Source organism: Schizophyllum commune (assembly GCF_000143185.2).
Source record: "Schizophyllum commune H4-8 unplaced genomic scaffold SCHCOscaffold_10, whole genome shotgun sequence".
Classification (NCBI taxonomy): Eukaryota; Fungi; Basidiomycota; class Agaricomycetes; order Agaricales; family Schizophyllaceae; genus Schizophyllum; species Schizophyllum commune.
Window position 1 is genome coordinate 1654221 of NW_026089547.1, and position 25706 is coordinate 1679926.

Below are 25706 nucleotides of genomic sequence, written 5' to 3' on the forward strand. Positions count from 1 at the left end.
TTCGGACTCAGGATCGGGCGCCGTTACTGCGTTTAGTTGTTGCCATTCCTGGACCCTTCTCGAGGCCGTTGCAAGGCGAGTGCCCAATACCTACTACCATCGCTGACATGATCGCAGATCCGCGGGCTCGACGCACTGGCTGACGACGTACTCCGCGATGGCTATTCTTCTGCATGGTACGCCTCCTCACCTTCGATACGAGTATCTTTCTGAACTTCTTTCCGCAGCTTCAATATCGAGGGTAGGATGGGGGGTTTTGGCTCTCGGTGGATTAACTCATGTTTTGCTTTGCTCATCATGGCGGCAAACACTTTGTATCAAATCGTTCGAAGAGATCGTCAATGAAGGGCGCCTGCAGTTCATGGGTATCCCAATTGTCGGGGCATCATCTCTTGCGCAGTTCCCGTGGCCTTTCCCACCCCATTCTGCTTGCCTCCTGCCTCCTGCCTCACCGCCTCCCTTCTAATCACCGTCTCCTACCTTCGCCTCGTCAATTGCCATCCCTTCCTCCGCCTCACCACCGTCTGGCGTCACCTCGCCATCTACGGCTTGCCCGCCCTTCGCCTTGCATCCCTCGCCTTCCTGCGCCTCATAGTCCTCTGCCTCACGCAGAGCCTCCCTTGCCTTCCCCGCATCCCAGGAGCACGTCACGTAGTCGATGTCCTCTCGCGGGATCAGCCATTCGAGGATGAGGAAGAAGAGGCAGTCGACGACGAGGATGATGACTTGAATCATGCCGAACCAGGGGCCGAGGGAAAGGTTCCTGAGTGGAGTGGGTGAGCGGGGCGTAGGTGCAGAGATCGGCAGGACGAGATGACGGGCCTGGCTACCACACTAGAGGCCAGAATAAGGCTGCCAGTCGAATGCAAGTTGAGCAGAAGAACCAGCCCAAACGGGGGAACAGCAAGCCAAATGCATCGATGCTCACCTCCTCATCCTCTCCATCAGGTCGCGCTCTGGCGCTGCTATCACTGCTCGATAGACACGCTCCGTGCGCCCAGTGACGGCAGCCCAGTCGTAGAAGGTGCGCACGCGAGCGTGGGCACGAAGCGGATCGTGCGCGCCGGCCTGAATGTGACGGACGGCGCGCGCGATGGCGCGGACGACGTCTGGAATGGGGGTGATTAGTGAGTTGGGATGGGGAACGAGCTCGCCGTGATATCTCTGCCAAAGCTCGTTGATTCGCCACCTCCACTTACCATCCTCCTCCGGCTCCGCGAAGCAGATCATGTCCTCGGGCAGGATCTCCGGCACGCCGCCGACGCGCGTCGAGACGACGTAGAGGCCGGCGCAGGCGGCCTCGAGGATGGCGATGCCGAAGGACTCGGTGAGGGAGGTGTTGAGGAAGATGTGGCCCGCGGCGGAGGTGCTGGAGTGATGAACATCGCCAAGGCAAGGGATAGGTCGTGTATCGAAGTCAATGGACGGAATGGATATGAGGAACAGAAAGGCACGAAAGAGGAGCACATTAGTGTACGGGCCAATGCAATCAATGTACTACCCACGGCGAGGACATCACCGTGCGCGACGGGGCCGAGGAGCTCGATGCGGTCCTGTAGGCGATGTTTCTCGCGCATTTGCAGGAGGTCGATTAGTTTGGGGCCCGTGCCACCTGGGCGGGATGTGGGGTTTAGTGGATATTGAAGTCAAGCGGGGGATGAGGAGGCTTAGTAGACGAGGACGTAGAGCGGTCGAAGGATGTAGTCCGCGCTCGCTGAGAAGTCGGACGTACCAACCAAAAAGCGCACGTTGGGAAAGAGGCGGCAAACGTGCGGAGCGGTAGCGACAAGGAGGTCGATACCCTTGCGATATGCGAGGCGGGACATGACGACGATGGTTACTGGAGCGAATGAAAGTTAGGCTGCTAGGAGGGACGCAATTGAAGGTTTGAACTGACTGATATCCGTCGAGGTAGGCGGGTCGGGTACGAAGTGGTCAGCAACGAGAGCGTTCGGGATGACATAGACGTCGTTGCGAACAGTCAGTGCAGTTGGGTCATCCTCGCGAGGCTCGAAGAGCTGCCCTCGGAGTACAGTGTTTTCTCGACTATGTGGCGTCGGTTCGCGATACTAGCAAAAGAAAGGAGGGGCGCTTACCCAGTATGCGACACGCAAATCACCGCATCCACATTCTTCAGCGTCCCCACCAGCAACTTATTTGTCAAAATACTCGCCGCATCCTCGAACCCAAACAAACTATGGTCCGAAAACACGGTGCGCACGCCCAGCAAATGCGCATGGAGCAGCGCCTCGTGGCCCAAAGAGGACAGGCTCGCGTGCGCGTGCACCAGCTGGATGTGCTCGCGGAGGATAATAGTGCGAAAGTACGGGAGGAATGTGAAGAAATTCGGGAGCGTCGCCGAGTTGGCGATAGGAGGGAAGGGGATGTGGTAGACCTTGAGGCCGGGGAGGAGCCAGCGGATGCCGACGCGGTCGCGGTGTGAGTGAGTGATGACGATGACTTTGTGTCCGCGGGCGAGGAGCTGGACGCCGAGCATGTAAATGTGGTTTTCAACGCCGCCGACGTTGGGGTGGAAGAAGTCGCCGACCATGCTGGAGGATGGTCATTGGGTGAGAGTATAGGTCGGAGGACAAGAAGGGTCGTACGCTATGTTTATGGGCGGCATGGTTTCGCTGGTCATCGTCTTCGCTTCATCAAGTGTTGGGCGCTAAACTGCGATAGGTGATGGTGGTTGCAGTTAAGCAGCGGTATATCTAATCTTATCTCGGGCGTGATTAGATGTGATGACTGCCACGTGCGGTTGAAGTTCAACTTCGATTCCAGACGTCCTTCCTCAGCCCATTGTAGGACCACATGAGTGGCTTCTATTCTTTGCATTGCAATGTATGCAGAAGATTGGAGCATATACTGAAGGTTTTAGTACCATGGTTAGACTGTCCCCGGTTGTAGACGGCTACAAACCAGCCGAAGGCCAGGTGCCACAAAATATTCTAGGTCATCAACATCTGTTCCTGGCGACTCGCAGCAAGCAGGCGCGGAATCGATCACGAGCATGTCAGACCCGCTCGGATGAGGAGTTACCATCTGAGGAGGGAGCGTCGATGACCTTCGATGATAATGAGGGATCTCTTGTTATGTCAGGAGGCGGGCAGCGGCGAATAGAGATCCAAGATAAGAACCAGCAGTGGTTTGCCCCTGGGCTGCGAGCGAAGGGTACGTCTCCACAGGAGCTGGGGAGGAAGCGCATAGGCTGCAGCAGAACCCTGTGGAGTGAGTTGCCGAAGGCGGGAACAGGAACCGTCAGCAGTGGGGTATGAGGGGACATAGCCTGCAGGAACGGTCAAGAAGCACAAGTAGAACGGAGGTGCATTGAGTGCGCCTCAGTGATGTCAGTCAGGGCACGATGGGTGCCAATAGAACGGCGGGTGGCCTGGATAGTACCGCCGGGTATGAGCGGTGGAGGGTTCGGGGCCAGTAAGTCGACGGTACTGAATGTCCTGAGGTAACAGGGACGGTCGGAACGAGGCCTGCAGCTGCATGACGCGAGTACAAAGACGCGAGAGATATGACGGCGTGCGAGTAATTTAGGCGTGGACTTTCGTCAGCCGACAATCGCCCCCCATCGCGACACAGTTTCCCCACTCTAGACGGTGGCCGGGGCGTCCCAGCGTGAGAGCGCAGGCGCCCGATAGGCGACTATCACGGCAGGAGTGCGTTCAGAAGGAGCAAAGAGCTGCCCGAACGGGCAGGATCATCGTCCGAAGTGGGCACAGTGTTCGCGGTCGTGATAATGTACGCGGGGACCCGTCAAGCAACGGACTGTTCGTAGATGGGGGCACCTGGGGCACGCACGAGACCGTCGTAGAGCGCGAGCGACGGGGGTGGTGCATGCGGGGCTGTATATGGTGGTGCGTGGGCGCGTGCGGCTCAGCCGACAGCGCGCCAGGTACGTGATCGCATTAGGCGGCGGTCAGCGGGTCCCGGGGGCCACAGCGGCGGAGGGGAGGGTGATCCGCGGCGGACAAGGCGCAGGCGCAGACGTGTCGTCCCTCGCGGCCGGGGTGCCCGCTGCTGCGCGCGCTCTCGTGGTCAAAAGGCCAAAAATCAGAGTCAACCTGGTGGCATCACGTGGCACGCCTGGGTCCGCGCTAAAATGTGACACACCAGGTCACGGCGGGTCGACCGCCGCGATCATCATGCCCGTCCGCCCGCCCCGCGCGTCAACGAGCGGCGCCGTCGACCCCTTCGATGCCGCGCTGCGCCCACCGCCGGACGAGACCCCAGAGGAGCGTGAGGCACGCCTCGCTCGCGAGGAGGAGGCGCGCCGAGTCAGTGCCGAGATCGACGCCGAAATCAAGGCCGAGCGCCAGGCGAAGAAGAAGAAGCGCATCGTCCGCCTTCTCCTTCTCGGCCAGAGCGAGAGTGGTGAGTGAGGAAGGAGGGGGGCTGCTCGGTGTGCTGACGGACGTGCAGGAAAATCGACGACGCTGCGACGTGAGTGCGCGGGGCGGAGGGTCTGATGAGACGCGGCTAATCGCGTGCAGAATTCCAACGATTGTACACCCCGACAGCATTCAGAGAGGAGCGCATTCTCTGGCGAGCGGTCATTCAATTGTGCGTGCTCATCGTGCCGCCCCTTCCCCCGCTCACGTCCGCAGAAATGTCGTCCGTTCGATGCGCACCATCCTTGATGCCGTGCACCACGAACTCGTCGCGACTGCGGCCCTTGCGCCAGCACACAAGAGCCGTAGCATGCCTTCCCGACCACGTCATGGACCGTCGTATTCGAACGACTTCGGCGTACGCCACCCCAGTATCCCCGGGCAACGCAGACGCACCCCTGGGTCCACCATCGACGGCGCGGTAGCAGAGTTCTCTACGCCCGGTGCAGGCCCTTCCCATGCTGCGTATGACTCCAACGCGGCAGCCGGCCCCTCTCATCCTCCCCTGCCCGGCAATCACGGCTACCCCATCGCGCCCCCCGCATACCCGCACGTGCCCTCCGTTCCGCTTAACGTGGACTCTGGCCCAGAGTCAGACTTCGAGCTCTCGGATCCTGAAGCAGATGATACCCTCGGCTCGTACAAATCCACCATCTCGCTAACGGCCAACCATTTGGAAGTACTCCGCGCACGCCTCGATCCCCTTCGTCACGTCGAGCGCCTACTGGTAGCCAAACTCGTTCCGCCTAACGAAGATGAGGCTACGAGACTCGGCGGCCCCACCCTAGCTGGGCAAGAAATTGTCGTACGGCCCGGGCAGGAAGTATATGTACGTCCTGGCGCAGGATGGCGGGGTGCGCTCGCCCGCGCGCGTGTGCTCTACCCATCCGGCCGGAACGCCAGTGGCACAGGAAGCAGCGGAGGAAGCGTCGGCAGCGGTGGAAGCAGCAATAACAGCGGGAACGGGCCCCATGGCATCACCAGAAGAACGAGTTCCAGCGGCAGCGGCGGCGGCCTCGCGGCCAGCATAAGCGGCTTCGTCCACCACACGAAATCCATATCAGGTCACCCCCGCCAGCATCCCGAGCTTCCGTCGCACACGCAGCAGTCGCCGTCGAGGAAGTCGAAGGGGGGCCACCAGCGACAGCCGACGGACGTCTATGCCTCTCAGGCTGGCCGCCCCTCGGAATCCGATCGTCGCTCTCAGCCTTCGCAGTCTGACAGACGGTCGCAGCCCAGCCGCCAACGCTCTGAACGCTCGCGCCCCAGCAGCGTCGGCAACATTGGGTCGGAGAGCCCCGACCAGGCCCAGGAGGTGCTGTACGCGTGCCGCAGGGATATGATCCAACTGTGGCTCGACCCGGATGTAAGGACGATTTTGAGACGGAGGAAGATCAGATTGGAGGATGCGCCGGGATTGTGAGTGATTTTCAATGATTATCGGGTTCTGGTGATTATCTGGCGGGATTGCGCGGAGAATTCGTTGTGGGCTCGGGTGCGTGGGACTGCGATTCCGGGAGGAAGGGAGTGCCATGAAGTGCAATGCTTTCTGGGCGTGTATGTCGACGAGGAAGGCATACCAAGGATCCCGAGATTTCTTCATTGATTTTGCCGTCCATATGCAGCCTTTGAGGCTGACCAATTTTCCAGCTTCCTGAACGACCTGGAGCGCATCACATCCCTCAGATACATACCAACGGATGGTGAGTCTCTTACAGATCATGTCACTTCCCTCAGGATATTGCGGCGCGGCGTCACTATCGCTAGACCAATGTCGTACAGCTATGCGTACCCCGCAGGCACTGACCCTTCGGCATTTTGCTCATGCGTCTTCTTTGCAGAGGACGTGTTGAAGGCGCGCCTCAAAACCGTCGGCGTTAGCGAATACAAGTTCGAGATGGAGGTCGCCGCGAAGGATACCCCGAGCGAGTGGCGCATCGTCGATGTAGGAGGTAGTCGGAGTCAGGTGAGTCTTCCTTCCTTCCTTCCGCCTCGTCCAACGATGCTGACGGTTTTTTCTTTCAGCGTGGTAAGTGCCACAATGTGCATATCGTCGATACAGCTGGTGACCTTGACCTGTCCCGCAGCGACGTGGGCGCCGTTCTTCGATGATGGTGAGTGACATAGCCATGCGGTCCATACATGGACAGACAGCCTGTTCATGGCGGTTGCGTTGGAACATGTGGGCTGATTGGTTTTTTTGCAGTGGAAGCAATTATCTTCCTGGCGCCGATATCGGCGTTCGACCAGGTGTTGGTGGAGGACAAGACTGTGAACAGATTGGTGAGTCGTTCGTCTAACCTCAGCCGGAGGCTGAGCGCGTGGGTAGCTCGTTGCTATCCGTACCACGTAGACGAGTTGTTGCATCCGAAGGGATTTTCTTTATGTTGCTCTCCTCCTTTCCCTTCCGTCCTTCACTCGAGCAGTCTAAACTCTCTTCCTGGCTCGCACTACACTTGCTTGCTAACGCGCCACTTCCACCATTGCTTACACCACCCCCTCACTACAGGAGGACTCCGTCCTGCTCTGGAAGGCCGTCTGCCAGAACAAGCTGCTCGCGAACGTCGATCTCGTGCTGTTCCTGAACAAGTGCGACATCCTGGAGGCGAAGCTAAACTCGGGGATCCGGTTCGCGAAGTACGTGCGCAGCTATGGGGACCGGGAGAATAGCTTTAGCGCGGTTAGCAAGTGTGAGTTTCATTTCCCGTGGGTTGAGTGTGTTTCGCGGTGGTCGAGGGCGCTTCGCGGCGTTCCAGTGCATCTGTGTCCTTCATTTCCCGTTTTCTGAGCACCTCGTCCTGGTGTTCGAAGACATGGTCCTGTGGTGCGAAGCCTCTACCCTGGTATACGAGAAGACACGGTCGTGTCGTCCGAATGCGCCCCAGAATCTGGTTTTGACGGATCGACACTGACTAGTCTTTCACCCAGATCTGCAGAGCAAGTTCACTGCCATACATCGGGAGTACTCGCCGCCCACACGGAAGTTCTACGCGTTCTGCACGTCTGTTACTGTGAGTCAGGCAGCGGGCGACGACGCATAATCGCTAATGCACGCGGGTGTAGGATACCCAAACGACTTCGGGCATAATCGCGAGTGTGCGCGACATGGTCATCCGACAGCATTTGAAGCAGTCAAAGCTCATGTAAACCGCCGCCAACGGGCGTTTGACTGCTGTTATGTTTTCGACGAAGGCCACGAAGTTCGCGGAAGGAGGGTGACGCCGCGTGAGCGCACTTCAATGCATATACTATGCACTTTTCACACTATTCCTTTTCCGCTATACCCCTCGTCGTGCTGCTCATTGCATAGGATATGCGGTGGGCTTTCGGGAAGGGCGAGTGCCAACTCCTTGATATGGCATCATGCCCTTTTAGGAAATCGCGCTAGACCTTCCCGATGGCCGGCAGCCCAAAGGAGAGCCTGTTGTGCTTCCCCACCGTCGCTCGTTGACCTCCTAGCGCAAGCTAGCTCACGCTCATGAGAGACCGTTCGATATCATCTACTGACCCACCACTTACGCACCTTCATTTCTCTGCCACAATCAGTGCTGAATTGTTGTAGTATTATCTAGTTACATATTTGCCCATCTACATACTCAAGATCGTGTTATAAAGGTCATATATCGAGGAATGGCTCTATTGTATGACAACGATGGATGCGAGTTCGGCAAACGTGAGTCACGGTTGGTGTCACAGTCACGACTGATCCTTGTCCAGTTGATGAGATCCAACTCGTCCCGCGCGGTGGCTATCGAATCACGTTTTGCTACAGCAGCCACTCCATGGTGAATTACCATATCAAGTATGAACCGGAGCTCAACGACCATCTCTCCCAAAGCTGCTTTATCAGTGCTGAGTCACGTCTAACTCTCTTGTTTCCTTCTTGGGCATCGCCGACGATTGCACCCCCGAACGCCGGTCGGCGGTCCCCTTCGCTCTTCCTTAATCAGCAGGCGGCGACTCTGTAACCTCTTTCTCACTCTCTGCCATGGGCGGCAACGATGCCAGGGCCTATCTGAGCAGCGCTGGCGTCTTCTTGTATTACAGATCAGCGGGAACTTGTGCTTGTCGGCGTGCTATAAAAGCCAGCTTGAGATGCTGCTCAACACCAGCAAATCACCTCTTTATCTTCCCTTCCTCGGCTCTTTTCAACCTCTACAACCTCTATAGACATGCCTGCCTCTCAGACGCTCTTCAAGCCTGTCAAGGTTGGACCACTCCAACTCCAACATCGCATCGTCCTGGCCCCGATGACTAGGTTCCGCGCCTCCGCAGCGCATGTACCTCTGCCTAACGTAAAGGAGTACTACGCTCAGCGAGCGAGCACTCCTGGCACGCTCCTCGTCACCGAGGGCACCTTCATCGCTCAACAGGCCGGTGGGTATCCCCATGTCCCCGGCATCTGGAACGACGAGCAGATCGCTGCTTGGAAGGAGGTGTGTCTCTTCGTCTCGTCTGCCAGTCCAGCACGGCGCTAATTTTTTCACAAGGTGACCGACGCCGTACACGCCAAGGGCTCCTTCATCTTCTCCCAGCTATGGGCCCTTGGCCGTGGTGCAGCACTCGCGCAACTCCAGTCGGAGGACCCATCCTTCAAGCTCGTCGCACCTTCTGCTATCCCCTTGACTGGCACGGAAGACATCCCGCACGCGCTTACGGTCCCAGAAATCAAGGAGTACATCAAGTTCTACGGCGACGCTGCAAGGAAGGCTGTTCATCAAGCTGGCTTCGACGGCGTTGAGATCCACTCCGCCACGGGCTACTTGGTAGATCAATTCTTGGTGAGTGCGATTGCCGTTGTCTCTATGTTGCACGATACTGACATGAACTGTAGCAAGACAACACGAACCAACGCACGGACGAGTACGGCGGCAGCATCGAAAACCGCGCACGCTTCGCCCTCGAACTGCTCGACGAAGTCGTCGCTGCCGTTGGCGCTGACCGCGTCGCCTTCCGCATCAGCCCATGGAGCACCTTCCAAGGTACGCTTCCCTTCCCCCTCAATTTCCCATATCCTCTTCTCACATCCACCCTCCAGAAATGCGCATGAAGGACCCCATCCCCCAGTTCTCCTACCTCGCCGAGCAGATCAAGAAGCGCTACCCCAAATTCGCCTACCTCTCCGTCGTCGAACCGCGCGTGGTCGCCACGGACACGCGCCCCGACGAGGAGATCGCGCCGGAGGAGCAGAACGACTTCTTGCGCAAGGTCTGGGCGCCGTTGCCGTATGTCAGCGCGGGTGCATACACGCGAGACCTCGCGCTGAAGAGTGCGGAGGAGAAGGGCGAGTTGGTGGCCGTTGGGAGGTACTTCATCTCGAACGTGAGTTGCATTGCATGATTATGTCGAAATTGAATGGCGGTTGACAGCACTCTAGCCCGACCTTGTACGCAAGTGGAAGGAAGACTTGCCGCTTACGCCCTACGACCGGGACACGTTCTACCTCCAGGGCGACGCGAGTCCGAAGGGGTACACCGACTATCCGTTCGCTGAGGGCAGCCGGTCATCTTCGCCGAAGCAGCGGTGGCACAAGAGGTTGAGCTCGGCCTTCCGTCGTCTCTCGGGACAGTAGGCTGCGATGCTCATAGTTCTTGTATACCCATGATCTGAGCGGAAGGTGTAATGTTTAGCCGGACTGTACTTGCATCGGCAACCGTATATAGAAGCTGCCTCCTGCCTATAGAAAAACAGGTCCCCCGTCTACAAAGCAATCGTATACAGACAACATGACACAAGATGAGAAAGAGGTAGGTAAGTGTACAACTAGTAAAGCCAACGGCTTTATCGTAACGAATCATGAACCTCCAAGTACAGTCGTGAAAGTGAAACTCAGTGACGGCGGATCTCTCTGTCCACCTCCTCTATCTCCAATCCATGCACTCTCAAATATTCCTGCTCGGGAGAGGGACCATGCGAGAGCCCGCGAGCCTTCCTCGCAAGGTACTCCGCCGACTTCTTCGCAAAGCGCTTGCGCTGCGCAGCCAATCGTCTCCGTTCGGCGGCCAAGCACTCATACGCAGAGGGTGGGCGCTGTCCTGCGCTGACGTCTATGCTGTCTTTGTCTTCCGACGATGCCAATGAGAGCTGGACTGTCGGGGCGTGATGTCCAGCCTCGTCGATGCTGGCTGCTTCCTCCAGGCCAGCCATGGGTTGCGCGAGCGACTTGTCCTCACGAAGAACCGCTATGAACTTGTGAACGAGCTTGAGGATATCTGAGGGGCAAGTCCAAGTCAATCTTCGGAACGACGGAGCGCAAAATTGTGCACGCACATATCTGGCAGAGCCATAGAACCACGATCGCCCCTGTATATGATGCGACAAAGATGCCCATCCACGTCTCGCACTTCACTTTGTCGGCACCGCTGACCAGGTCGCACAGTGCGTCCCACTGCAGTCGTGTCTCACGGTAGAGCCAAATGAGAAGGTAGATCCCCACTCCTATACTCTGCGCGGATTGCAGCCACAGCAGGGCACGGTACATGCGGGTGAGCGTGAGTGAGCGGCAGAGCGCGGAGTAGAGACTATTGAGGAGGAAGAGAGGAGTGAGCTAGCTTCCTCAAAGCCCAGGTCTACACACGCACCCAAAGCACGTCGAGATAGTAACAAAAGTACAGAAGCTAGCGAGGACGAAGAAGAAAAGGTCGTTATTGACGAAGAGAGGGCCGCCTGCGAGGGCGACATCAGTTGGCTGCTTCAACCTGACATTGTGGCAAGCGTACTGGGATTTGCGATCTGCGCCCACGCCATCCCAGCTATGGGACCACAGGTGAATATGAGGATGATAGACATTATCTGCGGTACGTGAGCGGGCAAGCCTCCCATTCAAAAGATATCTCCAACGCACATAGAGCCCAAGACGAAGCGGAAGACACCATATGAACGTCCGTGACGCAGGGGTACTCCCATCCGAGGCAAACATATGCAAGCGCTTCTCTCCGGGGGTATACATCCTTGCTGTAGAGTCCGACGCCTATTGAGGTGCTCCAAAGTCGTGAAGTCGTAAACGTCGTAGAGCCTCTGCATGATCATGAGTTATGTTTTCCCTGCTCCGTAGAAACGTCACACCTTCCACCCACAGGCACTCCCGAATCTCGCAGGACGAAGGGGCGGGAGAGGGGAAGAGCAGGCGAACGAGTCGATATATAATGCCCGCGGCTCCCTCCTCGTACCCGCTCATACACCGACGATAAGGGCGCCTAGCCAGAATCGGAGGCGAACGTGGCCGACCTTCCGACGGTTATTGCGTTCAAGATTCGCGGTTGACGAGATGCATTAGCCTTTGACGAGATCAGCTAGGGTGACGGGTCCGCCCTCCCAAGCGATAGTGCGAAGATACACGCATGAGGTGTTGAGGACAGCGAAGGCCCTCTCAACGCCACAACCGCCGGCCGCGTCCTTAAGTAGGGCGTCCTGCCAGTATAAACCTGTCACAACCTGTCACCTATTTCAGTGTCAAAATCCAGAAAGATGAGCAAACAACATGGAAAGCCTTCACGTACCGTCTAGACTTTCTCGATATCCCCACCCTTCCAATCCAGCCAACGGCCGTTACCCACCCATATAGTTCAAGAACACGTACCTGCCACTCCCATCCTCATTCTCATCCAGCGCATCCACACTAGAAGAATGTATATCGTACATTGTGCGAAGGCTAGTTGTCATCTAGCGGCGCAACGCGTTACGCGTCGCCGCGCACTACTGCTATTACCGTACCAACATCTCAATGAATCGTCCAAGTGCAAGACCCTCGGTCTGCGATAAGCGCAGCTAAGGGCCTACAGCGGGGAGGTATACGCCCCTACATGGGAAAGTATAAGCTACTTAGTCCCACTTGTCCACCTTCATCGTGCCCTTCTCCTGCAGGTTGATGTGCATCTTGAACGCATTCTGGGAGTGGGATGGTAAGCAGGATGATCAGATTCTGTGAGGAGAGTACTCACCTTGAGCATATGCGGCTCGTGGCCCATGCCCTTCTTCAAGCAGTCGTACAGCGCGCGCTCATAGTAATCCATCAACGAGTCCCTGTAGTCGGGGTGCGCGCACTTCTGGATGATGACCGGCGCACGCTCACGCGGGGCCAGACCTCTCAAATCCGCAAGACCCTGCTCCGTCACCACCACATCCAAATCGTGCTCCGTCTGGTCAACATGCGACGCGAAGGGGACGATGCACGAGATACCCGTCGGGTCCGTCTTCGACGGGCGGCTCGAGGGCGTGTGCATGATCGACAGCTTCGCGTTGCGGAGGAAGTCCGCGGAGCCGCCGAGGCCGTTGAGCATGCGCGAGCCGAGCGCGCAGGTCGAGTTCGCGTGCGCGTAGATGTCGACCTCGAGCGGGGTGTTCATCGCGATGACGCCGAGGCGGCGGATGACCTCGGGCGAGTTCGCGACCTGCTGCGAGCGGAGGAGCAGCTTGTCCTTGTACTCGGCCCAGTGCGAGTAGAAGTGCTTGAAGCCCTCGGGCGTGAAGCGGATGCTCGTCGCGGTGGCGAAATCGAGCTTGCCGGAGTCGAAGAAGCGCAGGAAGGTGTCCTGCAGCACCTCCGTCCACACCTGCACCTTGTCGAACGGACCGTCGGCGAGGCCGCCGATAATCGAGTTCGCCACGTTGCCGATGCCGGACTGCAAAGGAAGCAGCGAGCGCGGGAGGCGGCCTGCCTCGACCTCAGCGGACAGGAACTCGATCAGGTGACCGGCGATCAGCTTCGACTCTTCCGTCTCGGGCGCGTTCTTGCCAGTGTTATCGGGGTGGTTGGACTCGATGATGGCGACAACGCGGTCGGGGTCGACGGGGATGGCGGTGGTGCCGATGCGGTCTGACGTGTGGGTGACGAGCTGGGGGTAGCGTCAGTATGAACTCAAGAGATGGGCGCGTGAGATCGCGAAGCAAAGCGCGCCACCGCCCATGATATCAGGTAGACGTACGTAGGGTTGGCGGTAGGGCGGGAGGTTGGACTGCGTGATGTCGTGCAGGCCAGTGAGGTCGGGAATGCTGGTGTTGACTTCGATAACAATCTTTTCCGCGCTTTGCAGAATTTCGGGCGTAGCGCCGACGGATGCGCCCGGCACGATCCATCCCTCCTCAGTCACGGCGGTAGCCTCGACGATCGCCCAGTCAAGGGGTCGGCGCGGGTCGCCGTGTGTCTTCTTCAGGCTGTAGTAGCCGTATGTCAGATCCTGGGGGAACACTACGTGCGGCGTTAGCGATAATGACGCAGGCGGAGGGATGAGAACTTACTGGAAAGGTGCTTGTCGGCGAAGTTAATCCTGCCGGCGTTGATGCCCTTGGCAATGTCCTTGCCGACCTGGTGAGGGTAGCGGCGGGCAATCATGTCCATCCGTGCCCAGCGGTCCTCGACCTCAGGGCCTACAGACGCGCCGACGAAGAGGTTAAACTTCTTCTTGGTCGCGGGGTCGGCCTGCAAGTTGTTCTGCTCAACATGGTCCGCGATGGCCTGGGCATCATCAGTACACGCGCTGCGCCCCCAGCTATTCGTCACGCACCGTTGGGGTAGCCTTCGGGTAGCCGACTCCGGTGAACCCCGACCAGCCGATCTGTATCGTTGTGCTCAGCGTACGCTCCCACTCTCGCACTGCATACACCTACGTAGTCATCGTTCTGCAAGCCCGCCGTTAGCAATCGCGTACAAGCAGTCGATATCCATCGCGACGCGTACCTTAAAGTGCGGGGCGAGCGCCTCCGGGCTGGTGAGCTTGGAGAGGTACTGGGGGCGGCGAACGCGCTGCTTAAGCGCGGCGGAGGCGACGTTGCGCAGGAAGGGGGTGGCACGCATCGCGGGGGTGGGGTAGGAGGTACGAAGCGGCGGGCGTGATGGTGGTAGGCCTTAAGAGGTGCTCAGGAGGAGTACGGGGGCGCGCGCCGCCGGCATTGGCGCGGCATATTCATGAGCCCAGGCGCGCCGTCGGCTGCACGCGATGCGCCGAGCTCGCGTGATCCACAAATCCTCGAGCACAATCTAGACCTTGCCTCCTGCACCCACTCCCGGACGCCCAACGCACCCGCGGCCGTCCTCTGCGACCTACAGAGGGATGGGAACCGACACAGAGACGCGGACTTTGTGCGAGGGCAGCATCTCGCCGCTCGGCAGGCGCACCCAACGATAAGCCACACGGAGCTCCGTCTCCTTCGCCCGCTCGAAAGACATCATGCACTCCGACCCAGTCCGTCTCACGCCCTCGCGACGTGCGGAGCTTGTCGCCCAAAGTCCGTGTTCGGGAACAAAAGGCAGAATATATGGGCGCAACCCCGCACTCGTAAGCGCCCTCTCCAGGCGGGGCCCCGGACATGAGGATCGCGCACCGCTTGGGGAACTCAGCTACGAGCGCCTTCGCAAGCACTTGCATAGGCTGATGGACTGGTAGTCAGCCTGCATTCACTCGCTGACCGAGGTTGCAGATAGTACAACACCCAAGACTTCGCGAAGCAGAAGATATCGCACGGCCTCCCTCGGGAGAAGGCTCGCGCTGCGTAAACGTTCTTTACTCTTGGTACACGACACTACGGTGATACAAATACACTTGGAACCCTTCAGAATGACCGGAACCCTTTCGGACACTCGGAACCTTAACGAACACTACACAGCTTTCGCACATCGTCCTCGATGAGGGGTTTCACGCAAATGAGGCGGACACCGGCGACAGAGGCGGCGACGGCACAAGCGACTCGCGGCGCGCAATGCTGGCCCGCGGGGAACGCAGCGACTGGGCGAGGAAGGACCCGCCCATGAAGTGCATCCCAGGAGCCACGCTGTGGGCGTCCACAGCCGCACCAGGAACGAAGGCATTGACGCCCAAGACGGGAGCAGCGCCGAGCGCGGCAGCGACTCCCAGTCCGTGCGCGACCCCGAGCGCGGTCGGCACGGAAGCACCGTCGATGCCGTGCTCGACGGCGGTGGCCATGGTCATGGCCGCATCCTTGACGCGGCGGGACATCCCCAGAGGGATGATCTCGAGGGCGACTTCTTCGCCCTCGATGATGTTACGGAGGTTTTCTGCGGTGCAATATCAGCAGCGAGTCCAATGAAAGATTAGCGGCGAGGTTGGAGGTTGGGCGCAGGTTAGTGGCGACTCAAAATATCGCAGCTGGTGAGGCGGGTGCCACAAAGGGAAGGTGCTCACCGATCTTTATGACGAGGGGCGCGAATAGCAGGCTGCATTCTTGAGCCTGCTGGGCCTCGTCGAAGGTGAGAAGGGGCGCTTCGAGGGAGGGAACCATGGTGAGGATGGGATAGGGGGGCAGCTTTGATTTACTGGCGCGAGGCGGATGGCTTTACTGGCGCGAGAGGGATGGCTCTGAGTTTAGTGAACCGATGTGTGCCAGCCAGCTGACGATGGGTCGGAAAGGTGGCGCGGGGTGCTTCAGAGGCGGGACGCTTCAAGCGCTGAAGGCTATGGGTAGGCGAGGCTTCGGAAGACGAGGCTGAACACTTCGGAAGACGAGACTAGATGAAGACAACCTCGATCTGACGAACAGACGGTGATGGGATGAGAAGAAGAGCGACTACTGTGAGCGCCCACCATCACTGGTCTTTTATACCCACACATCTGGACGCCACCTGGTCCCATCGACACGCCACTTGGTCCCATCGACACGCCACCTGGCCCTACCGACAACAGCGATATACAACTGCACGGACCTGTTTGCTATACAGTATACACGGACGCTCTGCAGCGAGCCTGCCCTCGATTCACGCATCTGTGTGCCCTCACCCAGTGTTACTATCTCAGTGCTACTGTGCCCCTCCCCCAGCGCTATACTGTGCCCCCACCCAGTACCCTTCGCAGTGACACGTCGCAAAAGGGGATACTCAGGCTTATTTGTAACCCCTTATGGCAGTCTTTGTTCGTTGGTGGTCCGATTGTGCTGTTAGAATTGCACTCTCCTCTCGAGGCACTCCATTGAAGCGCTTGCCTTTCTACAGATTTAGTCCAAATTCCAGCATGTAATATTCGACAAATATCTTTCTAATGGATATGCAAAGCTGCATCACACTACTGCTTCAAGGCCACGGGGACTCCACTGCATCCACAGCTACAGTCAGGGAGAGCATAAAGTGGTGATACATATGGGGGATAAATAAAGCAGTCAGTTCCTTAGGACTGCAGATAGAATACGCTGAACGCGAGGTTCGATAAGGGCGTCGTGCAATACGTCAGGCGCCTAAAAAGCACATAAAAACAATAGCGCACCAAGCACATAAATCATGTCGGAAATCCGACGGGGATAATAAGCGACATCCGGTGTCGCAAAATAAGAGTAGAGTTTACGAGCGCGCCACGAAAAGGAAGGCGCGCCGCATTGAGGTGTCCTGAGGATGCTCGAAAGGCATCGAATCAAACGCTCGAAAAACATCGAAGTGTTGAACCCAAACCAATTGCGAGGGCGAATCAAACCCAGGGAGACCGTAGTATGAACTCAGCGACGGCCGCGTAACTGGCTCAGTCCCTCATCGGTGGTAAGTCAACGGGACGAAGGCGCGGCGCGCCCGGCGGCGCCGACGCCGACCTCTTCGCCCTGGGAGGTGGGACGCGGGAAGTCCCCGCATGCGACTCGGAGCGGCGGCGGTCCTTGAGTCGACCGTGGGTGGGAGGTGCGAAGCGGTCGTCGATGTCTGGGGGATATGTCAGCGATCTCGACTTATACAACGTGCACAGGCAGAGGAGCCGGCGGCCTTCCAGCCCGGCTGCGACTTTCGATTCATAATTTTGAGGCTTAGCAAACTTACCTTCCAGCAGAAGGAAACCGTCCTCGCCATAAAGCAGCCCGCCGCCGACGGCCGCGCCGCCCTGGTCGAGTATGTATCGACCGGTGTTTACGGCCATGCCCATGGCGCCAAACAAGAGGGTGTGCTCGGGGCGGGGGAGGGGGGACTTGGGGAAGCGGAGGTGAGATGTGTGCTTGGGTTTGCGGATGTTGGAGGGTTTGACGGCGGACGCGGTACTACGAGAGGACTTGGTCTCGACAGGGGCGCGTTGCGAGCGGTAATCCTTTGGTTCGGCAACATAGGAGGAGGCCATGTGGTGAGAGTGAGGGGCCGAGGGCGCAGGCGACGCATAGGGATGTGCAAAGGGCGCATCGACGTCGTAGGGCCCGTGGGTCGTGTGCGAGGGCCCACGGCTCGCAGACAGGGTGTTGTGAGTGGGTCGAGCGGTCCCGCCCCGGTGCAATCGATCTTCCTGCCTATGCATGCTGGGAGTGGCTGGGGGATCGCCTGCGTGTGCCCGCTCAGGCAGGCCCATGCGATCGCGACGAGGATACATAGCGAGCAATCAGCAGAGGGATGAGGGCAGCGTGTCAGAGGCTACGGCAAGCTCGACGTCCTGGCACGTTTCCGAAGGCTGTTGGGACGAGCGCAAGGTGCGAGGGCGGGAACATCGGTAGCTCTCTAGAGGCTTATATGGCACCCGAGAAGCCGGCAGAGTCACATCAAGCGGCAGGGGCCTCGCAATACAAGCGGCACAAGCGGCGGCACCGGCGCGACACAGCAAAACAACAGCAGAAGCGCCTAGCCAGGCCGAACGCGGGAGAAGACCCAGAGAAAGCAAGGAGTGCGCGAGGCAGCGGCCAATCGTGGGACGATGAACTTGCTCAGGTTGACTGAGAGCACGTCTTGCGGAGTGTAAAGAGATGAAAGAGCTGTGAGGCATGACTGAGGTAGGGCTAAAGGGCTACGAGGCGAGGGAGGCGCATGAGAGCTCAACGTCGCGGACTTCAACTGCTCGCGTGGCCTACGATCACCCACGTGCCCGGCCCGTCCGCCGCCGCTGCCCACTTTCTTCCTCCACCCAAGTCCAAGTCGACCGTCGCCGCGCGCCATGGCAGCCCCCACGCGCTCGACGCAGGCCATCCTGCGGCGCATCACCGACACCAAGCATGCGAACCTCTACACCCGCGAGGGCGTTCGCGTCATGCGCGCCGTCGTTGACCAGCACCGCGCGGAGATGGCCTCCTCCGGTCTTTCGACACATCAGCTCTTCCGCCTCGCGCAGGGCGTGCAGCCCTCCGCAGACTTCAAGCCGGACCCGGTAGTGGGCGAGGGCCCCCACCCGCCGCATCCGGAGCACCCGATCAAGAGTGTCAGGTGCGTTCTGGTGTTCATGCAGGAAGGAATAGTGCTAATGCCCACCCAGTCAAGCGAAGCGCATCCTCGAGCACCTCAGTGGACAGCGCATCATTGCCATGAGCAAGTTCAAGCGCGTCACCGAAACTCCCGCCGCCAGCTCGTCCTCCAAGCACGCTTCCGCGTCCGACGCCGAGGCACCCGCCGCGAACACCCACACCGTATACGCCTGGCGCTGGTTGCAGGAGCTGCCGCGGGATCCCCCACCCGCCCCGGCGCCGAAGCGGCTGCCGTACGGGTGGCAGGTCGGTGTCGGCGAGGACCGCTCGCATCTGAACAAGCGGCGGCAGCGCGCGCGAGGACCGAAGATTCGGGCAGCGGTGATGCAGTGGAAGACGGAGGTGAAGCCGCAGTGGCTGCAGGAGGCGCGGGAGAAGGCGGAGAGGAGGACACAGGCGACGGCATAGAGCACTGTTCCCTATCTCCTCGCAACACGACTCTCACTTCAAGCTGCTTGATTGACTCCTTGCATTGGATCTCATTCTGTCCTGCTGATTCGGTAAAGTATACAGTTGAATTTCCTTTAAGGAATACGGTCGGGAGACAATCTTTTGTATTCCATAGGGGGGATATTCCGTGCAGAAAACAGCCAATAATTCCTCGGAAAATCCGAATATTTTATTCCGCCTTTCGGGGGTGATTTTCGGCATCTCTTGTGCCACACCATGCGCTCAAATGGTGTTTTGCATACCAGATAGGTAGAGCTAGTGCACTAAGCATACTGCAGCCTCTCTCAAGGCACTCACAGTGCATAAATAGGTGGCATCCTACTAACTCACATGACCGGTATGGAATATTTTGGCTGGTGGACAGTCTCGCAACCCTATTCCGTATGAGATAGCAGGGTTATTGGAATATGCCCGCCTCCCGAGCTGGGGAATCGCCCAACCCTATTCCGTAGCGGGGATATTCCATAGGGGGTGATTCCATAAAGGAAATTCAACTGTAGTTCATCCGTCTGCTTCCTTCCTAAATCGTCTTCCCCTCTCCTTCAATCCCTCCCTTTACTCCTCCAACACCTTTAGCTTCACGCTTAACTCCTCATCCTCCCCATACTTCTCCTTCCACGCCTTGATCCCGCCCTCCAAGTAGTACACGCCGTCAGTCGAAAGGCCCCTCTTCTCCAGCGCGTCGGCGTACCAGCCGGCGGCGCGGTAGGCGCGTCCGCCGGGGAGGCAGGCCTGGCAGTGGAAGACGACCTGAGTGAGGAGTCAGTCGAGCTGTTGACGTCTAGCAACAAAGGGCCGGAGGAATGAGCCATTTACCTTCTTGACGGTCTTGAGCAGCTCAACCGCGGTGTCGACAGTCTCGTAGAAGGAGTGCGCGGGGAGGTTGATAGCGCCCTTGATAGCTACGCCCTGATGAGGTTGAGTGAGCGCCAATCGCCCAGTGCTGCCTACAAGTTGGGCTCGAATAGCTTGTATGCAGGGGATCTCTCGCATGTAGAATCTCCAAGTCTCGCATGTAAGAGACGTTGCGCGACTGCTCGCAAGCTCCCGGAAACCCTCCAGCGAACGACCTACCTCGAAATCGGTCCTTCGGACGTCCACCACTAGCACATCCTTCGCAACCTGTGTAGCCGGATCGCGCAGCACAGCAGCAAGGTCGTCGGGCGAGATACCCTGGAGCTCGGTGTGTTTGGGGTCGGGAAAGGCGGAGTACCAGGGCATGATGGTAGCGGTAATGGGAGTGGAAGAAAGTGGGTGAGGAACGGAAGCGGGAAGTAGAATGGGGGCGAGGTCAAATCAGGGGACAATGGGATCGATGTCAAGGAGCTGGTGGCGAATCCTTGCGCAATCGCCAGCTCACTATGCGGCGGCCCACGGTCCTGTGACGCATTCGGAATACGCAGGGGACCTCAACTTGGAAGAGACGAGCAAGGGACAAGATCACAGCAGAGAGGAAAGCAGTGGGAAGTGCGTGTATAACATCGCATGCTCTACGGGGGTGGATACATGCATCATGGGAGTGAATACATGCATCATGGGAGTGAATACATGCATCATGGGAGTGTACAGATGCATTATGCTGTCGGCTGGGGCGCCGCGTCCCCTGTCGACTCCATCGCGAACAAGGACGCGTCCACGGCCTGCTGCTCCTTCTGCTCTTCTGGCGAGGGTTTCGGCGGGGCGATGACCATGCCGCCGAGCCGCGGGGGCGAGCGCTTGTTGATGAACTCCATTCGGCAGGGGAGTTTGGAGGAGGCTTGGCGGAGGACTGGGGGCACTTTGTTAGGTGGGGGAAGGAATAGAAGGGAAGGGAACGCACTTTCGCGGGCCAGGTCCTCACGGATGGGTACGCCGCCAATCTCGAAGATGACACGGCCGACGGGGACACTTGGAGGGCGTGAGTGGGAATGCTCAGGTGGTAAATTGCATAGAACGCACCGAGTCGCCCAGTACTCGAACGTTCCCTTACCCTTACCCATACGAGTCTCGTTACCCTGTCATATAAGTCAGCACTCGCACTCCTCCTCTCGAGCACCCTCCACGCACCTTCACGCAAACCGGAATATCCGGGAACACGCGCATCCACACCTTCGAGCCCTTCAGAATCTTCAGCTTGCGCTTGATGACCTCCTCCGCGGTGCCCAGCTGCTTCGCCGTCAGCCGCGCGCCGCAGCCAATAATTCGGATGCCCCAGTCGCCGAACGCGAGCGTTGTCCCGCGCGTCGAGCCGCCCGTCGGGATCGGGATGCGGCCCTTGTGCTTGCGGTCCCACTTCACCTGCTTCGGCGCGAGCTGGTGCCGGCCGCGCGCGAAGGTCGTCGACGTCGAGACGGTGGGTGCCGGCGCGCGGAGCGCAGGACGCAGCGCAGAGCGCAGGAGGCCGAGCATGGTTGTCGGCAGAGGGTGCGGGTGGGTGGTGGTGGTCGAAAGAGGAAGGCGAAAACGAGAACAATGGGATTACGTAACGCGCGCCGCGCACCTTCCTCCTCACCACCAGCATCACACGCCGCGCGCGGCCACCGACGGCGACGATGAGCAAGCGCCCGCATGAGGCGACGAACGGAGAGGCTGCGAGCAACAAGAAGTTGAAAAGGTGGGCTTTTCCGGCGTCAGTTGCTAGCTTTCACTGACTTGAACCCGCTTTTGTTTTGCAGCGACGTGAGTACATATTCCATCTGAAGGTGATTCTACTCCTGACATATTCTTGACATCGTCTCTATAACCCTCCTTCCCATAGAATGCACCCACCAATGGCTCTGCAGCGGTACGTTTGTATTTGCTCGCAGAGGCGTCTGGCTCATGGTGAACAGCTGTCTCCCGCAGAGTTGATCGCGCAGAAGCGCGCGGAGGTCGCAGCGAAACTGGCTAGCATGAAGAACCTTGCGGCAGGGGGATCGAAGCCGACAGGCTCGGTCGCAGCTCCACAGCCCATTCGCGCCAATACAGGACTGCCCGCAAAGCCAACGGCCGCGTCCACCCCTGGTACTCCCGGGGCGCCTGGCGCGTCCGATGACTTGGCGCGTAGGATTGCAGAGGCGAAGCGGCTAGTCGCGAGCGCGCAGAGCAAGTTGGCGAACAAGGACAACCCTTACATGGTGTGTGTCGCATCTTTTGAGTGTATATGACCCAGACTAATGTGGGAACAAGGCCGTCGCACAGTCGAGCAAGAAGAGGACACCAGCGGCACCAGAGCCACTGCCGGTGCAGCAGGGAGCTGGCTTGAAGATGGCCGCGCATCCGCTGTTGCTGGACCAGACGCCCACGGTGCCACAGTCCAAGAAGGACCGATACAAGCCCATGCAACCCAAGTTTGCCTCTATCAAGGCGAATGCCCGCAACATCGCTACTCCTACTCCGCCGCCTGCCTCAGTGACCCCTACTCCAGTCGCCGTCGCGAATCCATACGCTGCGGCGGCTGCCAGCGCGTCATCTGCAATCTCCAAGAGCGACTTCACGGGTGCGCCACGCGAGCGTACTGGTCGACAATTGCGCTTTAACCCCAAGGGCAAATTCGTTGCGCAGGGTAACCAGCTCCGCCAGGAGGCCAAGCTTGAGGAGCTCAAGCAGAAGATCGCCGACAGCGCGCGCAAAGCCGGCCTCGATGGCGACGCCGTCATGGGCATCGGGTCGAACGTGCGCCGCGCGCCGCCCCCGGAGGCTGAGTGGTGGGACGTGGCCCTGTTGCCGAACAAGAAGTACGACGACCTGGATCTGCAGGAGGGTTTTGCGCACTTGAATATCCGCAACCCTGACTCGCCGATTACTATTTATGTGCAGCACCCCATTCCGATTCCCGCGCCTGGGGATAAGGACAAGATTGCGCTGAAGCCGTTGAAGTTGACGACGAAGGAGCAGAAGAAGATGCGGAGGTTGCGTAGGAAGGCTGAGCAACAGGACAAACGGGATCGGATAAAGATGGGCCTGTTGCCGCCGGATCCACCCAAGGGTACGCTGGGACTATTGATTCTGTGCAGCAGCATACTGACGTACCCTCGTAGTCCGCTTGGCAAACTTGATGAAGGTGCTCACATCGGACGCCGTTCAAGACCCCACAAAGGTCGAGGCCAAGGTCCGCCGCGAAGTCGCCAACCGCAAGCTTGCGCACGAGAAGATGAACGCGGAGCGCAAGCTTACCGACGACCAACGCCGCGAGAAGATCCAGGCCAAGCAAGCCGAGGAGGATCGCAAGGGCGTGTGGGGCGCGGTGTACAAGGTCCTCAAGCTGAGCGACCCCGCGCACCAGTTCAAGGTTCGCAAGAACGCGGAGCAGAACGCGCTCAGCGGCATCTGCATCTTCCACCCGGCGTTCAGCCTGGTGTACGTGGAGGGCGCGGCGAAGTTTATGAGGAAATACCGGCGGCTGATGACGGAGCGGATTGACTGGACGCAGGCGGCGCAGCCGCGGGGCGCGGAGGATGTGGAGCTGGAGGGAGAGGACGGTGGGAGTGCGCCGCCAATTGCGTCGACTTCGAAGGAGGGCGAGGCCGATGCGGTGGGCTTGGAGAACAACGCATGCTATTTGGTGTGGGAGGGCCCTGTGCGCGAGCGCGCATTTAGCGGGTTCAAGGCGAAGGCTGCGCCGACGGATATGATGGCGAAGGAGACGCTTGGGGACAAGTTGAAGGGCTACTGGGACATGGCGAAGAACTTCAAGCCGGAGGAGGAAGAATTGTTTTGATTGTGTGTCCGTCCGTCGTGCTTGTATCTTGCGCTTGCCCTACCTTCTATGCTATGTTACTCACGGATGAAGATACACGTGTCCATCTCGGCCATTTTTAAGAGCTGAGGCTTCAGCCCTGCGAATCAAGAACTACAGGCTTGCACACCCCTCAATTACTTGGTGTTGGAGAAGGCTGCATTTGTGGCGTAACTTGTTTGTCTCCCGTCTCCTGCGCTCATCCAAACTGCTGATGGGTTTCACGCAGGACTATATGCTTCGAACGTTTCTGTTACATTGGTATTCGAGGCGCTAGCACGCTCGACTATGGAACATATCCCAGTCCCATGCAGTAACGAGGGTAAAGATGGCAGCACATGTAGTGTATGAACAAGAGAAAGAGGGATAAAGTACGGTGCGTGTGGGTCGTGACGGTCGCGCGGAAGGCGCGAAAAAAGGGAGGTGTCTCAAGCTGATAAAGATAGTAATACAAACAGGTGGTGAAGAAGGTCGAAGAGGGGGGAATCCATGATGCCGAACGATGCGATGCTGTATAACGGATAACGGTGCGTAATGCTGTCTACCGGCCGTCTACTGACGCTTCTGCGCGAGGATCATGGCGATGTGGTGGCACGAGTTGGGCGTCGTGCTGAGCTCGTGCTCGACGCCCGCGATGTCCGCGTCGAACTCCTCCGACGTGTACACGAGGCCGAGGCCGCCGAGCTTGAGCACGGGCGTCTTCAGCCCGCGCAGCATGCCGATGAAGCCCTCCCGTGCGTCGGCGGCCTCCTGCGTGCCGGAGGACATGTCGCAGCCGTAGTCGCGCTCGACGACGTGGATGTCCGTGAAGCCCGCGTCCGCGAGCAGGTCCGGCAACGCGGCGACGGTGTCGAAGAAGAGGTTCTTCTTGTCCGTCAAGCGCTCGTACATGGTGAGGAACTTGCGCGTGTAGGGGCCGACGACGTTCCAGGTGCCGCCGGTCTCGATGAGCTGCACCCAGCCGCCGGGCTGCAGTACGCGGTGGATCTCGGACAGCGCGATTTCCCATTGCGGCTTCTGGAGCGCGGCGGTCAAGAGCGATTGGTGGACGAACTTATAGCGGTTGGTCCACGCGGAGGGCAGCTCGGTGACGGAGGCGAGGCAGAAGCTGACGTTTGATGGAGGATGGCGGGGGAAGTTACGGCCCTCGATGTCGAACCCGTCGATCTGAACTTCCGAGCCAAGCACCTTCGCGGCCTCCATGATCCATGCGCCTTGAGGTGAGTCAGCCCATGTCATGTAAATTTATGTGGCTAAAGACATACCAGAACCCGCACCGCTCTCCAGTACGCGATCCCCTGGTGAGATCTTCACGCAGGGGTAGATGAATTTATTGCCGAACGAACGGCGAATGACGAGGTGCTGAAGGTCGAGCCTATTCGGGAAGGTCAGCCACTGGGCACATACGGGAAGGTAGAAGACGCACCTTCGCCTCTCCTCCTCGTCCGCGGGTAGGACGTAGTTGGAGCCCTTCCACTTCTGGTATACGCGCTCCTCATGCTTGATAGCGACGTCGACGGTGTCCGTGGACGCCGTGAACTTCTCGTTCTTCTCGCTGGGCGCCACGATGGTGCGTGCGGAGGACTCGTTCTCGTCGAAGCGCATAGTGAAACAGCTGATGGCAGAGAGCGCCGATAGTATGCGGTCTGTAGTCGACGTCTTCATCGCGATATTTATCGGGTTGCGCGGAAGCAAAGACGCGACTGAGATACAAGAGGTGGGCGAGTCGGGGAGGACGTCTGATGCGTTTTGTCCCCGTTCCTCCGCCCTTTATCCACTTTCTAATATTAAATCGTGCTTTGTGTCGACGTGCGGACCCGCCGGTAGCCTGTTTCGGCCGCCTCTTATTGTCTCTGGGCCTGACGCCGAGCATCCTTATTGTTACCCAGCGGAACGGGCGTGACCGTCACCGGGCGCACGCGGTTACAACAGTATGGAAATGGGCAACTTTCTTTTGTCTTTCCGCCACGTTACTGATGGCGGCGCCGTCTTCTGGAGCGCAATCCTTGTGAAAAGCC

At 58.8% G+C, this 25706-nt stretch overlaps 13 protein-coding genes across 13 annotated transcripts; 4 read left to right on the forward strand and 9 right to left on the reverse strand.

Annotated features, from left to right (window-relative positions):
* Positions 1 to 245: 245 nt before the first annotated feature.
* On the reverse strand, positions 246 to 2698 carry SCHCODRAFT_02637671 (glycosyltransferase family 4 protein). The gene is made up of 8 exons (XM_050345984.1): positions 2607 to 2698; positions 2097 to 2552; positions 1898 to 2046; positions 1733 to 1840; positions 1506 to 1612; positions 1200 to 1323; positions 929 to 1109; positions 246 to 763 (listed from the first exon to the last, which is right to left on the reverse strand). The coding sequence occupies exons 2-8, from the start codon at positions 2549 to 2551 to the stop codon at positions 463 to 465; spliced, it is 1425 nt and encodes a 474-aa protein (XP_050198620.1). The 5' UTR covers position 2552; positions 2607 to 2698; the 3' UTR covers positions 246 to 462.
* A 1441-nt stretch (positions 2699 to 4139) lies between these two features.
* Positions 4140 to 8042, forward strand: SCHCODRAFT_02637674 (G-alpha-domain-containing protein). The gene is made up of 12 exons (XM_050345985.1): positions 4140 to 4386; positions 4435 to 4455; positions 4506 to 4575; positions 4620 to 5822; positions 6054 to 6106; positions 6245 to 6369; positions 6397 to 6399; positions 6490 to 6517; positions 6610 to 6686; positions 6913 to 7093; positions 7332 to 7414; positions 7467 to 8042. The coding sequence occupies exons 1-12, from the start codon at positions 4158 to 4160 to the stop codon at positions 7548 to 7550; spliced, it is 2157 nt and encodes a 718-aa protein (XP_050198621.1). The 5' UTR covers positions 4140 to 4157; the 3' UTR covers positions 7551 to 8042.
* Positions 8043 to 8575: 533 nt separating this feature from the next.
* Positions 8576 to 9994, forward strand: SCHCODRAFT_02588311 (NADH:flavin oxidoreductase/NADH oxidase; the record flags this gene model as incomplete). The annotated part of the gene is made up of 5 exons (XM_003028825.2): positions 8576 to 8839; positions 8894 to 9184; positions 9238 to 9385; positions 9442 to 9725; positions 9781 to 9994. The coding sequence occupies 5 exons, from the start codon at positions 8576 to 8578 to the stop codon at positions 9973 to 9975; spliced, it is 1182 nt and encodes a 393-aa protein (XP_003028871.1). The 3' UTR covers positions 9976 to 9994.
* A 238-nt stretch (positions 9995 to 10232) lies between these two features.
* Positions 10233 to 11278, reverse strand: SCHCODRAFT_02671323 (uncharacterized protein; the record flags this gene model as incomplete). The annotated part of the gene is made up of 4 exons (XM_003028510.2): positions 10233 to 10615; positions 10674 to 10924; positions 10985 to 11195; positions 11248 to 11278. The coding sequence occupies 4 exons, from the start codon at positions 11276 to 11278 to the stop codon at positions 10233 to 10235; spliced, it is 876 nt and encodes a 291-aa protein (XP_003028556.1).
* Positions 11279 to 12015: 737 nt separating this feature from the next.
* Positions 12016 to 14600, reverse strand: SCHCODRAFT_02637680 (uncharacterized protein). Its single transcript, XM_003028509.2, has 7 exons — positions 14080 to 14600; positions 14010 to 14021; positions 13907 to 13957; positions 13641 to 13857; positions 13328 to 13590; positions 12344 to 13237; positions 12016 to 12290 (listed from the first exon to the last, which is right to left on the reverse strand). The coding sequence occupies exons 1-7, from the start codon at positions 14194 to 14196 to the stop codon at positions 12225 to 12227; spliced, it is 1620 nt and encodes a 539-aa protein (XP_003028555.1). The 5' UTR covers positions 14197 to 14600; the 3' UTR covers positions 12016 to 12224.
* On the reverse strand, positions 14023 to 14900 carry SCHCODRAFT_02062189 (uncharacterized protein). The gene has a single exon (XM_050341653.1). The coding sequence runs from the start codon at positions 14765 to 14767 to the stop codon at positions 14306 to 14308; it is 462 nt and encodes a 153-aa protein (XP_050198622.1). The 5' UTR covers positions 14768 to 14900; the 3' UTR covers positions 14023 to 14305.
* Positions 14631 to 16039, reverse strand: SCHCODRAFT_02637689 (uncharacterized protein). Its single transcript, XM_003028508.2, has 2 exons — positions 15542 to 16039; positions 14631 to 15414 (listed from the first exon to the last, which is right to left on the reverse strand). The coding sequence occupies exons 1-2, from the start codon at positions 15636 to 15638 to the stop codon at positions 15035 to 15037; spliced, it is 477 nt and encodes a 158-aa protein (XP_003028554.1). The 5' UTR covers positions 15639 to 16039; the 3' UTR covers positions 14631 to 15034.
* Positions 16040 to 16535: 496 nt separating this feature from the next.
* Positions 16536 to 17766, reverse strand: SCHCODRAFT_02062169 (uncharacterized protein). The gene is made up of 2 exons (XM_050341652.1): positions 17149 to 17766; positions 16536 to 17034 (listed from the first exon to the last, which is right to left on the reverse strand). The coding sequence occupies exons 1-2, from the start codon at positions 17681 to 17683 to the stop codon at positions 16862 to 16864; spliced, it is 708 nt and encodes a 235-aa protein (XP_050198623.1). The 5' UTR covers positions 17684 to 17766; the 3' UTR covers positions 16536 to 16861.
* A 269-nt stretch (positions 17767 to 18035) lies between these two features.
* SCHCODRAFT_02588327 (uncharacterized protein) lies at positions 18036 to 19175 on the forward strand. The gene is made up of 2 exons (XM_003028824.2): positions 18036 to 18504; positions 18554 to 19175. The coding sequence occupies exons 1-2, from the start codon at positions 18239 to 18241 to the stop codon at positions 18948 to 18950; spliced, it is 663 nt and encodes a 220-aa protein (XP_003028870.1). The 5' UTR covers positions 18036 to 18238; the 3' UTR covers positions 18951 to 19175.
* Positions 19176 to 19278: 103 nt separating this feature from the next.
* On the reverse strand, positions 19279 to 20464 carry SCHCODRAFT_02637698 (Rhodanese-like protein). The gene is made up of 3 exons (XM_003028506.3): positions 20067 to 20464; positions 19809 to 19901; positions 19279 to 19742 (listed from the first exon to the last, which is right to left on the reverse strand). Exons 1-3 carry the CDS (start codon positions 20211 to 20213, stop codon positions 19548 to 19550), a joined length of 435 nt encoding a protein of 144 aa, XP_003028552.1. The 5' UTR covers positions 20214 to 20464; the 3' UTR covers positions 19279 to 19547.
* On the reverse strand, positions 20446 to 21380 carry SCHCODRAFT_02637703 (ribosomal protein L16; the record flags this gene model as incomplete). Its single annotated transcript, XM_050345986.1, has 3 exons — positions 20446 to 20760; positions 20812 to 20879; positions 20986 to 21380. The coding sequence occupies 3 exons, from the start codon at positions 21378 to 21380 to the stop codon at positions 20567 to 20569; spliced, it is 657 nt and encodes a 218-aa protein (XP_050198624.1). The 3' UTR covers positions 20446 to 20566.
* Positions 21381 to 21532: 152 nt separating this feature from the next.
* Positions 21533 to 23962, forward strand: SCHCODRAFT_02637706 (PRP3-domain-containing protein). Its single transcript, XM_003028823.2, has 5 exons — positions 21533 to 21585; positions 21730 to 21756; positions 21803 to 22087; positions 22140 to 22938; positions 22991 to 23962. Exons 3-5 carry the CDS (start codon positions 21863 to 21865, stop codon positions 23668 to 23670), a joined length of 1704 nt encoding a protein of 567 aa, XP_003028869.2. The 5' UTR covers positions 21533 to 21585; positions 21730 to 21756; positions 21803 to 21862; the 3' UTR covers positions 23671 to 23962.
* SCHCODRAFT_02637708 (S-adenosyl-L-methionine-dependent methyltransferase) lies at positions 23902 to 25438 on the reverse strand. The gene is made up of 3 exons (XM_003028504.2): positions 25115 to 25438; positions 24954 to 25063; positions 23902 to 24902 (listed from the first exon to the last, which is right to left on the reverse strand). The coding sequence occupies exons 1-3, from the start codon at positions 25291 to 25293 to the stop codon at positions 24241 to 24243; spliced, it is 951 nt and encodes a 316-aa protein (XP_003028550.1). The 5' UTR covers positions 25294 to 25438; the 3' UTR covers positions 23902 to 24240.
* Positions 25439 to 25706: the final 268 nt, after the last annotated feature.